The sequence below is a fragment of the Pygoscelis adeliae genome, unplaced genomic scaffold (assembly GCF_000699105.1).
Source record: "Pygoscelis adeliae isolate BGI_AS28 unplaced genomic scaffold, ASM69910v1 Scaffold142, whole genome shotgun sequence".
In the NCBI taxonomy this organism is placed as follows: domain Eukaryota; kingdom Metazoa; phylum Chordata; class Aves; order Sphenisciformes; family Spheniscidae; genus Pygoscelis; species Pygoscelis adeliae.
Genome location: NW_008824247.1, coordinates 113409 through 125533, shown reverse-complemented (window position 1 = coordinate 125533; position 12125 = coordinate 113409). Strand labels below are relative to the sequence as shown.

Here is a 12125-nt window from a genome sequence, read left to right as displayed (position 1 = left end):
GAAGAGAAAAATTCCAGAAAGGAGAATCTTTCACTTGACTGTTGCTGTGATAGACTTTTTCCGTTTCATTGCAGGCCAGAAATAACCAGTTTGCAGTCTCCTTCCCAGTGCCTGTTCTGCACCTTTACTCCCTCCCATTGCAAAGGAATTTTTTTTTTTTTTAATTTTGTTTTAGTAGGAAAATTCTAAGACCCTTAAAACAGTCTGTCCTCCTCTTAATATTTTTTTTTTGTTTATATCAAATAATTTCACCAAAGTTCCCCTTCCTGATAAACTTGTTGTATTTATATGTAGGCTGTTTAAGGCGATTTGTTTGCGGAAGAGATTATAAAATCTTTTTGGTCCAAGACAATGTGGTGTTGTTTCTCTTCTATCCTCTGCAAGGCTTAACAAGTGTGCAGAATTCACATTTTCTGTAAAGAAAATGATAACACAGTTATGGTTTCCTCAGCACTTCAGTCCAAAATCTCTTCATAATTTGGCTACCTTCATGAATCTCAGTTTTGACCTTCATTGTTTTTAAAGGTTTTTAGTATTTGATGCACAGCTGTACATACTTTCTAATTGGCAGCCTGCAGTGACTTACTCCAGATATTTGTTTTGCTGTGACCCAAAGAATAGGGTCTTCATTTCCAGTAACTTACTGGAAAAAGTTTAGCCATGTGTGGATAAACATATAAATGTGTTTATCAGGTCACAGTTATTTAACCTTAGGAGTTCGATCATACTTTTTAAGGGGGGGGGCAGGGGGAAGTCTTGGTACTTAATTCCTTTCTCTGAGGTTGTGTGTGATTTTTGTGGTTTTTTTTGTTGGGGGGGGCGGGTGGATTTATTTATGGAAGAATATGGATTGAAAGCACAGGTGAAAGTTCAGAGCTGAGACAAATTTCAGAAGTTAACTTCCGAAAGGCCTCTTGAAGATAGACATTTATACCTCTTGTGCCTTTCCCTAATTCGTCTGAGTGAAGTGTTTGAAAACAAGCGGCCAAGAGCATGTGTTTGCATTCTTCAAAGTAAAGCTTTCTTTAGACTTTCCTCTACTTTTGTCAAGTCTTCAGTTGACATGCCCTGAAATTCTTGCTGTAAGTAACACTGAACAGGCTTGGACACTTAGGTAGTTGATAACAGTGACTGTCTAACATAGCTAAATAACAATTTTGGGCAAATGCTGTTAATTTACTGCACATCTGAAGTACCATTTGAACTGAGATTCCTAGAAACAGATACTTGGAAGTGTTAGTTTAGTCATTCTGAACACTTCTGCAGAAACCCATTTATTCAAGTAAAGAACTGCGAGAAAGTTTACAGTTACTGAACTCCAGCAGATTAGATGTTTTCACAGAACTTTTGGGGTTTGTTTTATCTATTTATTTATTTTTTTCTATTTAAGTCCATTTGGTAACCCTGAGTGTTGCTGCTTCTGTGGGATCAGGTGTGTTGTGTTGCCTGGGTAAAGATAAAATATTTATGGAGTGTGATCCTGAGTTTCGAGTTGTGCTCGCATTCGCAGAGCAAATACCTAAACTTGTTTTCTGAATTGTAAGTAATTTTGGATTTTAATTCATTTCTGCAGTTCTGCTTACTCCAATGTTATGCTGTGTTCTAATGGGGGATTTGTCATTGTTGTCCATCCTTCCATCTTCTGACTTTCTGCACAGGCTTGTAAAAGAGGGAATTCCGATATAGTGCGGCTTATGATTGAAAGCGGAGCAGACTGTAACATTTTGTCAAAGCATCAGAACAGTGCGCTGCATTTTGCTAAACAATGTAATAACGTACTGGTGTATGAGCAGCTCAAGAGTCATTTGGAAACGTGAGTAAACTGTACTTTGAAGTTTGTTCTGGTAAAGTTTGCAATACTGGGCACGTCATAATTTTGGTTTAAGTCAAGGGGAAGAGGGGGAGATTTCGGGAAAGAAAATGGATCTGGTTTGGGCAGCAAGGTAACTAATAAATCATGTGAAATGAAAATGATGTGAGCTAACAGCATTAGCAGACACTTGCTTAAACAACGAGTAGAAAGATGGAAAGGAGGAAAAGGGAATTACTAGAAGTGAAAGATACCTTAAACTAGAAATACAGCCATCAGGAAAACTAAAAAGTGTATAAGCACTGGACAGTTGAATGTAAACTGTTGTTATGGTATGCCAAATAAAATACCGTGCTAAAAAGCATTAAAAAAATTAGAAACAAACAAAAGAACACCAAACAAAAATGCCATGAAAAGTCAGTGCAGATAGTTAGGGTGTTGTTGGGCCCTTAAAGGTCAGCTGTGAGCTGAGAGTGCCAGGGGTAAAGCTTTCGTGCCAGTAAGTGATGGAAATAAAAATCTTCATCGCACAACAGAATGACTGAAGAGCAGCGCAGCATATGTGGTATGTGAAGTGCTCATGTCATACGGTCATGTAAAATATACTGAGCTGATGAATATGGATGCTAAATGGAGACAAAGTAAACATAAAGAGAAGGAACAAGCTCTTTAAATATCAGTTTGGAGGAATACTGATAGCTAACGTATCAGGGCAGAAAATCATAACCAACAATCTCTAAACTTGGAGAAGACTCAAGGAGGGTCTCAGAGCTTCTGCAGCAGGTGAGATTTTGCCAGGAATCCATAGTTAGTGCTGGAAGAACACTGACTCAGTGCAAGATCCTTTTATTGGTTTATGAAGATTTTATCCTAATGATTTGTGTATATAATATAAGACAATCTATCAAGTATTTTGTAGTCAAAGCTCATTCTTTCCTATTTTAGTGTTTAGAAAGCCCTGGCTGTTTTCTGTCTCTGATCTCTTGTGTTTCCCATCAGCTAACATCCTAAATCTATCTTGACAGAAACTGCCTTGTAATGATCACTGGTAAATGCTGTAGTAGTACCAATATTGTTATTCTCTTTTAAATAGTTATTAGTGCTCTTTCATTTAGAACCTTATTAAATACTAAATTTAAGTATACTAAGTCTAAAAAGGAAGTATAAGATCTATAGGCAAACACTCCAATATGATCGTTGCAGCGGTGGTCACAGTGGAGGTTAGGGAGCCCTTCTGTAAGGCAGAGAAATTTGCAAAGTGAAATGTCAGGTAAAAAATGTTTTGGTGCAAACTAGTAAAATACAAATAAATACATTTCCAGGGCAAGGTTGTATTTGCCTATGAATTCTAAAGTAACTCGGTTAGGAAGTTACAGAATCACAGCAACACAGAATGGTTGAGGTTCAAAGGACCTCTGGAGGTCATCTTGTCCAACCCCCCCTGCTCAAGCAGGGCCACCAGAGCTGGTTGCCCAGCACCCTGTCCAGACAGTTTTTGAATATCTCCTCGGATGGAGACCTCATAACCTCCCTGGGCAACCTGTGCCAGTGCTCTGTCATCCTCACAGTAAAAAGGTGTTTCCTGATGTTCGGAGGGAACCTCCCATGTTTCAGTTTGTGCCCATAGTCCCTTGTCCAGTCACTGGGCACCACTGAAAAGAACTTGGCTCTATCCTCTTTGCACCCTCACTTCATGTATTTTATGTATGTATATATATATATACACATTGATAAGATCCCCCTGAGCCTTCTCTTCTCCAGGCTGAACAGTCCCAGCTCTCTCAGCCTTTGTTCACAGGAGAGATGCTCCAGTCCCTTCATCGTCTTCCTGGCCCTTCGTTGGACTCTCTGCAGTATGTCCACGTCTCTCTTGTAGTGAGGAGCCTGGAACTGGACATAGGACTCCAGGTCCCCTCCCTTGACCTACTGGCAGTACTTTGCCTAATGCGGCTCAGGATGCCATTGGCCACCTTTGCAGCGAGGGCACATTGTTGGCTTGCGTTCAGCCTGGTGTCCGCCAGGTCTTTTTCTGCCAAGCTGCTTTCCAGCTGGGTGACTGCCAGCATGTCCTGGTGCCTGGGGTTGTTCCTCCCCAGGTGCAGGACTTTGCACTTCTCTTTTTTGAACTTCATGAGGTTCCTGTGGGCCCATTTCTCCAGCCTGTCCAGGTCCCTCTGGATGGCAGCATGACCCTCTGGTGTATCAGTCACTCCTCCCAGCTTTGTATCATCTGCAAACTTGCAGAGGGTACACTCTGTCCCGTCATCCAGACTGTGAATGAAGATGTTAAACAGGACTGGACCCAGTATTGACCCTGGGGGTGCGCCAGTAGTGACTGGCTTCCAGTTAGACTTTGTGCTACTGATTTTTGCGGAACTAATGTGTTCTGATCCAGTTTCATACTGGCAGGGAAGGTATTGTGATGCCAGTATTTTTAATGCACTGTAAAGCTTGTCTGAGGTATTGTAGATCACTGCATCTAGCTTCTGTCCTGAGCAGATAGAAGCTATAAGGAATGTTTTCTTCTTATAGTAGACTAAATGGAAAAAGAAGTGCTAAAAGCATAAAAACTAATAATTTTTCAAACATAGAAAACTTGTTAAAGTGAGTAGGGGCAGTTGAAGTGGATAAACAGAGTATGCTGATTCTTCCCCAGGGAAGGAAATCATGACTGATGAGTTAAGGTTTTGAAGGCAACAGCAAGTATGCAGCTGAAATATCTGCTGTTCAGTGTATTGAAACTTTGTCACTCATTCACTACTTGATGCCTTTTCCAGTTTGTTTCCTATTTAAAACCTGCCACCTTCAGTTTTGGCTAATCTGAATAATGAGTTTTGGAAGATCTTGGACATGTAATTTTGCCAGTGAAATGGCAGTTGAAATTAAATATTGATAAATGCAAAGAGATGTCCAGGGGGTATCACTGTAGTAATGTGAATTATACAGGCAGTAACACAGCTCTTGCCAGTTGAGGAAGCTTCTAGACTCGTTACCTGAAAATACCAGTTCAGTGCTTCCTGTCAGTCAAAAAGGAAGACAATACAGTAGTAGTGGAGCTGAAAAGAAAATGTAAATCCATGGTGTCCGAATGCTTTAAATAGCACATGCCATTCCAGTTACATTGCTTCAAAAACAGGTGAAGCAAAAAGGAAAAGTAAAGATGATCAGAGATACGGAGTAGCTTCTGTGAGGACAGACGGAGGGAGGTGATACATGTCACCTTGGGACAGGTTAAAAGGTCAAAATTTAAAATAAAATCAGAAAATAACAATAACAACAAATAAACCAAAGCCACGAGGCAGGTTCTACAGGCCATCCTGTTAAATGATTTAGTGATGGGTTTGAAATGGAGGGATATTTTTGCACAGAAAAACTGAATTATGGATCTCATTGTTGCAGAATGCTGTGGTGGTCGCAAATGCATGGGAATTTAGAAGGGATTAAGTAGATCTAAGGAGAGGTGCGATTAGGCTGCAGTCTCTAGTTTTGGATGCCTCTAAATCAGATTGCTGGAAACTAGGACAGCGTACCAAAAAAAGACAACTTTTTAATTTCCCATATTTAATACGGCTTTGTCTAGCATCTGGAAACGAGGCTTCTGGGCTTGCTTTGGTATCGCAGTTCTTGTGGTTTCTTTCCGATCAAACACTTAAAAGTTAGATTCTGCAGATGGTAACCTCAGCTACCCTCGAGGGGAAGCGTGCTCTGAATAATGGCTTAAAAAGCTAGAAAGCTGAGAGGGTCAGGACCTTTGCCTTGCAAAAGCGTATAAAACCCATTTGTGTCAAAACAGCTTTCTGAAGAGGATTATTTAGTAACCTGCTTGTAAAAGTGCCAAATGCTGCTGGTTAATCTGGTCTCTCTTTTGAAGGCTAGGCTGCTCGCTTAAATTAACACGCCCCAACCCAAAAACCAAACAAAACCCCCCAGTTTGGCTATTTAATGGTAGTGTTGCTGCTTTTTCACTGCACTTTAGTAGAGTTAATTGGGAACTGCATTTTTCCAATAGTATTGCCAGTAAAATTATACAGTGACTTACTTATTTTTACATCGTACTTGCAGTCGGGTTGATAAATTAGCCACGCTGGGGAAGTGGTTGTCTGTTTCTGTTTACCCACTAGGTACATACTGATGTATTGGGGACATCTTTCTTCATAAAGAGCCTTCAAAAATGCATGGCTAGTTGGAATTTTTTTCATCTGCTGCAGTGCATTTGTCTCGGCTTTTTATTTTTGTGGACCCGATAGATGAATTTCACAAACAGATCGCTGATAAAATGTTTTATTAACAAAGTATTGGGACTTGGGGTTCACCTATGCATAAATGCTAGTGATTTTCAGGCATTCACTCCTGAAAATTGGGAATCCAAAAGGGTAATCTGGAATCCTTTTTTGCGTCAGCTCTCATTAAGTCTGGTGAAGTAATTTTACGATGTGAAGTACAGGTCTCGCTTGTTTGGTCTTTTAGGCTCTCAAGAGTAGCAGAAGATACCATCAGGGATTATTTTGAAGCTCGTCTTGCTTTGCTGGAGCCAGTCTTTCCAATTGCATGTCATCGTCTCTGTGAAGGGCCAGACTTTTCTACGGATTTTAACTATAAACCCCCACAAAATGTGCCAGAAGGTAGGGGGTTTGTTGTTGTGGTGGGTTTTTGTTTGGTTTTAAAAAAAAAAAAAAAAAAGGCAGAACAGTGCATTAAGAAACTGCCTCGTAAGTATGTCTTAAAGTATCTGCTATGCGAAATTATTTTTGCGTGACATTGTATTGCAGTACATTACATTACGGATGCTCTGGTAATGGAGTATAGGGAGAGGAGCAGTGTTTTGATGCATTGTGGGTGGGGTTTGTGTGTATCTATTTTTTTAAAGAGGTTTTTTTATTGCCACATACACACCTGCTTTCTTCTGTTCATGGGTTACCTTAGCTTTCTGAGGGTTACATAAGCTAAGTGACAGGTATTATGGGAAAGGAGTGGTTTACCTTAGAATTAATAATTTTGAAAAATCTTAATCTAAGAGCATACTTAGAAACTTGTTCTGTAGACGGTACCTAACGCACTGGAGTCTTAGAGTACAGTCACAGCACTATCATGATATAAATGCAATCTAGAAATACTGTAAAAATTAAGCCGGCATCAATCAACTCTGTTTTGACCACAGACCCTTTGAAAAAGCTGGGAATCAAATTCCCAAGATAGTTGGGAATGTTTCTTCATTCTTTCAGGAATCCAGATACTAACCTCTGATGCTTGGCTTAGCTAAGTCATTTTTATTCACCTGTTGAGCGTATCAGGGAAATACCTACTGGTACTGATTTTTCTCGAAATAATACATTAATGTGACTGAAGTACTACTTAAGTTTGAAAGTGGTCGTGTCTGCCTGGTTTTCTGGTTGTTAAGAGTTGTACTGCAAGTCTTTGAGTTCTTGATTATAGGTATCCTTTACAGAATTAAGAAACCTTATATAAGTTTTTATGTATTAAAATGAGGCATTTGTGGATATTGAAGATTGTTGCTTACTGGATTTCAGTGCAGTTCAAAAAGATCTATAATTGACTGGGCTCGGTTGTCCTTGCCAAGAGAACAGACAACCCACACCACATATTAAATTCATAACTCTCTTTAGGTTAACTTAAAACCACAGAGGTGAACCGTACCAAGGATTGCTGTAGCCATTTTGCTTTCCTTTCTAATAGCCACATAAAATTATTTCTGCTGCCAAAAGACCTTAAGTTAGTGACCAAGTCAGTTGTTCTGCGCTGGGATCCACTGGCTTGGGAGATTGGATTTCTGCATGTTGCTTCGATACTCTATTGGTGTCTAATATCTACTATATAATATTTATATTTGTACCTGTCTTCAAATGTTCATTGTCTGCAGCTGTTCTAAATAATGGATGTCACTTCAAATTCATGTGACTGAGTTGCCTTCCCTTTCAGGATCTGGAATTCTTCTCTTTGTTTTCCATGCAAATTTCTTCGGTAAAGAAGTCATTGCTCGGCTCTGTGGACCATGCAGTGTACAAGCTGTGGTTTTAAACGACAAATTCCAGCTCCCTGTATTTTTGGTAAATCTTTCATAGAACTGATTGACTGTAAAACTGCGTTATAAAGTCTTCATGGAGCAGCCTGGGAAATCTTAGTGCCTTAATTTGGATTTTGAGTATTGTGATGAAGCACTTTTTTATCATGATAGGGTTTTTTTTTTAAATGAAACTTAACTCTTCTTTGTATATGGAGAGAAGTACAAACCTTGCATGTACTAGACTCCATAAAAATTTATGCTTTAAAAGGCAGGGACATAGTGCTGGACAGCCTGCTTCTGGGCGGCCCTGCTTGAGCACCAGATGGTGCCTGGTTGGACCAGATGACCTCCAGAGGTCCCTTCCAACCTCAACCCTTCTGTGATTCTGTGACTTCAGAACTGAGGGTTTGAGCAGGCGGATGAGAACTCTGAATTTAAAGCTGTTTCAATTCCCAAATTCACGTAGCCTCTCAAATTTTTGACCCAACTAAATTCTTAAACCAGGGCAAAGTAGTTGTATTTAACAACCTACCTCATATTTCTAATGATTAATTTCTATTTTTTGATTTTTTTAAGCTATTAAATGCATCACTATGCATGCTTTTTCAAGTCCTCTTCTTTTCTCCGTGGTTGCACCAAAGGTTCTTTACAGTATATACAACTTTCTTTCAAAACTTGTCTAGTTAAAATGCTGTGTTCTATTAGTCCACTCACATAGCGCTTTCAGCCATAACCTGCCATTAACTTTGTCCATTTTCTTTTTCTTTTTAGGATAGTCACTTTATTTATTCCTTCAGCCCTACTGCAGGCCTTAACAAGCTTTTTATACGGTTGGCAGAAGCTCCTACTGCCAAGGTACAAAATGCTCTCAAAATGAAACGCGTATGTTAATTTGTTGTACAGTAACTCTTCCATAGTCTAAATGCTTCGAGCTGTATGTTGCAAATGTAAAACGGAGGACTTTCCACTGTCTCCTCATCCCAGTTCCCACCAGTTAAAGCTCCATCCTGTGACACTGCCAGAACTTAGGAACATTGCCAAGGGTGTTAGTTCTGTTGTAATTAAATGTTGTTATGCTGCAGTCAGAATAATTCACGCACCAGGATAAAGTAATGTTACAACTAAACATTTTCCCCGTCTATATCGTGAATTTAATGACTAACAGATACATGGAGCGTCAGTTATTTTTTGCATACAGGTGTTTCTGCTTGTGTGTTTAGGAGAAGTTGGAAGTATTTACTAGGAGTCTGCTTTTAAATAGTCTGTGTAGTTTGTTGTATTTTCCAGGTAGTAGCAGTGGGGAGTAGTCCCACTACATGTTGCAAGGTGAGTAACAAATCGTGTTCTGGTAGCATTTATTTTATCCTTGGAAGATGCACCAGTACATTTTCTAGATCTTCCAGATTTAAAACTTACACTCTCAGATGTTTTATTGTGCTCTTTTTTCTTTTTTTTCTTTTTTTTTAAGGGGAAAAAATTGAACTCGTATTCCGATGGAAGTGTATGTGTATGTCTAGTTCAGGTTTGGGGCTAACTTGTTTAACCACCACCACGCAATGCAGTAGTGTTCTCCTCGAGTCCTTTCTCAGCCGTTCATACTTCAGCAGGGCTGCTGTAAACTGGTTTTATTAAACACAGATTGTAAATTCCTTTTTTCTTTCTCCGTCACTAGCAATTGTATGCCTTTTCTCATGCCTTTCTTATATTAGAAGAAGTGTTTAACACAGTAGTTACACGTGACCAATCTTTATACGAAACCTTTGTTTGCTTTTACAGGTGAAGCTGCTAATAGGCGCATACCGAGTGCAGTTGCAGTGACCTCCCAGCTGCGAGCATGTTGAGCGGACTGACGCTTTTTTGGATGTACTTCTGATGTCCTCTGTTTAGAGACTGACAAAGCAGTTTGGAACGTTTTGGCACCACACTCTTAAGACTAAGTTCCCATCTCACTGTCGCTCGTTGGCAGTCACATAGGAAAGTGTGTGTTGGAGAGCAGCTGAATACGCTGCGCTGGTGGGACAGGGTTGTCAGCTTTTTTTACTTTGTACAGATGTAGATGTAAGTATTTGTGCCAATACATATAATTCTGTTTTTCTTTAACTTGTGGAGTCCAGACTGCGTATTTCAGCTTTTCCACAATGTGGAATGGTGCATATAAGAACTATTTAAGGTAACCATGTGAAATGTCTTTTTTAATAGAAAGATCTTTTCCATTTGTAAACTAAAATTTTTTACTTACTCTAACTGTAACGTTTCTATGTAAAATGCAGAACTGTCATATTCTTGGAGCTGTGGGCAGAAATCACACGTCGAAGTCACCGCATTAGATTTAACTTTGAATTGCTGAGGCCTGTGTTCTGGTTTGAAACTTTCCCTGCTACCGTCTCCCGATGAGAAAGCGGTTGTGCTTAGAGTGCTTCCCTTAAAACAAGCACAGTGAGGTCTGCAGGTATGAACAAAGACATCTGAATAGGCTCAATTCACGGAGGATCGCAGTCAGATTCCCAGTTGTTATATCAGTGTTTTAAAACTGCTTTTGGATTGGAGAAGCAACTGACGGTAGTTTTAGACATCTGAACTTCTGAGTTCTCAGTCAAGTTGCATACGGGAAAACAAATACAAGCTGAGAATAGCAAACCAGAAAACTTGTAACCACCTTAAATGTGCAGTCAAGGCTTTTTGTAGACAAGAAGATTCAGAGGATTTCAGATGTTCTCAGTCTGACAGATGAGAACATGTATTGTCCTTCAATTCAGAAATTCAGTTCCTCAGTGCAAAGAAAGAGCTGCCTTTTTTTTTTTGTTTGGTGGGGTTTTTTTTACTTAAATGACCCATTTTATCAGATGACAGCAGTTCTGTAATGGTCCAAATACAAATGTAATACTTCTGCATGAAGTATAGAATATTTTTCTCTGTAAATGAACCATCTTGAAATGTTTAAAAAAAAAAAAAGGAAAAAAAGAAGGGGGGGAAAAAAACCCCAAACCTGATTGTGCCTTTGCTGTTCTGGTTGCCACGTGTAGTTTACATGCCGCTATGTGCCTATATTGTTAGCAAAACTATCGTGGATAAATTCTTAATGTATTTGAGTGCTCACCATCAAAATGGTGCAATGTATTAAGTATCCTTTGAAGAACTGTTGACTTTTTAATATAAAGTTCAATTAACCAGTTTTTAATGTTTGGTTCTTGAAAGTTTAAAACTTTCATATTTAAGAGATGCCAAATGAGTAAGTAACAAAGCACACTATTTCAATTTTGTGGAATGTCACATTAAGCTATATAAAACTAGAACAGCAACATGACATGCAAACACTCATTTCTGTTTTGATTTAGACTAATTGCCTATCTTTTTGCAAACAGTATTGATGAGCTGTTAACAAGTCCGGGTTTTGAGCAGACTTGGTACCTCCACCTCTCTGCAATATGTTAAGATACCTCATTTTGCAAAGTGTGAACACCTGAAATGCATGAAAAACACAGGTGGAGGATCAGGTATGTCACCATCGGCACTGGGGACTTCGTGTAGCTACAGTTCTTCTTAGTCGCTGTGCGTAACCCTGGATGATGAGTAAGGAAGGGGGACGTTATGTTGGAGTGACAGTTTTCATGTACCCAGCTACCCCTTCCCCAGTTACTCCTGCATTGTACACGTAATGGTAGAGTGTGTGTGTGTGATAAGCTCTGTACAGCACGTGTCAGTGGTAAATGTTGGAGCTGTTCAAGGTGGGGACAAAAGGTTTTTGAACAAATGTCCAATAATATAGATGCTATTTAGGAACTGTTGTACAGTCTAACCCAAAAATGTCTAGTAATGCTCCAAGAGTTGACATAGCAAGTAGTTTGTCAAAGGCTGTTGATTTTGAGGGTTTGTTTTGTTTGGGGTTTTGTGTTTGGTTTTGTTTTTTTTCCTTGAGACATTTGGGAGAGAGGGAGGAGTTTTACAGGACATAGGAATAAAATTTGGGTTCATGATGCTTTTACTGAGGGATGGATTTTGCAGCCATCTTTCTTTTAGATGGCGATATAAATTCAGAAGCCCTACTGAAGATGCATAAAAGTCATATGAAAAGATGTTTGAAGCTGTTTTTTTGTCTCATTTTATTATGGTTTTTATTCAGTTGCTAAGAAAGGTTTTGGTGGACAAAAGATGAAGACAAAGTAGCTACAATAAAAAACAATTCTTAGGTGCTGTAGAGAAACACCTTTGAAGTACTCGCTCAGTTTCTTCTTGCCGCTATCTGTCAGCAAGGCAAAGCAAAGCAGCTGCAGTAACTATAAACTGCAATGGCAA

The 12125-nt window shown here is 39.3% G+C and overlaps 1 protein-coding gene across 1 annotated transcript in view; it reads left to right on the top strand.

Annotated features, from left to right (window-relative positions):
• MPHOSPH8 (M-phase phosphoprotein 8) overlaps positions 1 to 12025 on the top strand; it is a 27880-nt gene extending 15855 nt beyond the window's left edge. The window contains exons 12-16 of the mRNA XM_009335273.1: positions 1659 to 1813; positions 6278 to 6432; positions 7748 to 7875; positions 8604 to 8687; positions 9609 to 12025. Coding sequence (XP_009333548.1) covers positions 1659 to 1813; positions 6278 to 6432; positions 7748 to 7875; positions 8604 to 8687; positions 9609 to 9650 — 564 coding nt within the window. The 3' untranslated portion in view covers positions 9651 to 12025. The remainder of the gene's footprint in view (positions 1 to 1658; positions 1814 to 6277; positions 6433 to 7747; positions 7876 to 8603; positions 8688 to 9608) is intronic.
• The last annotated feature ends 100 nt before the right edge of the window (positions 12026 to 12125 follow it).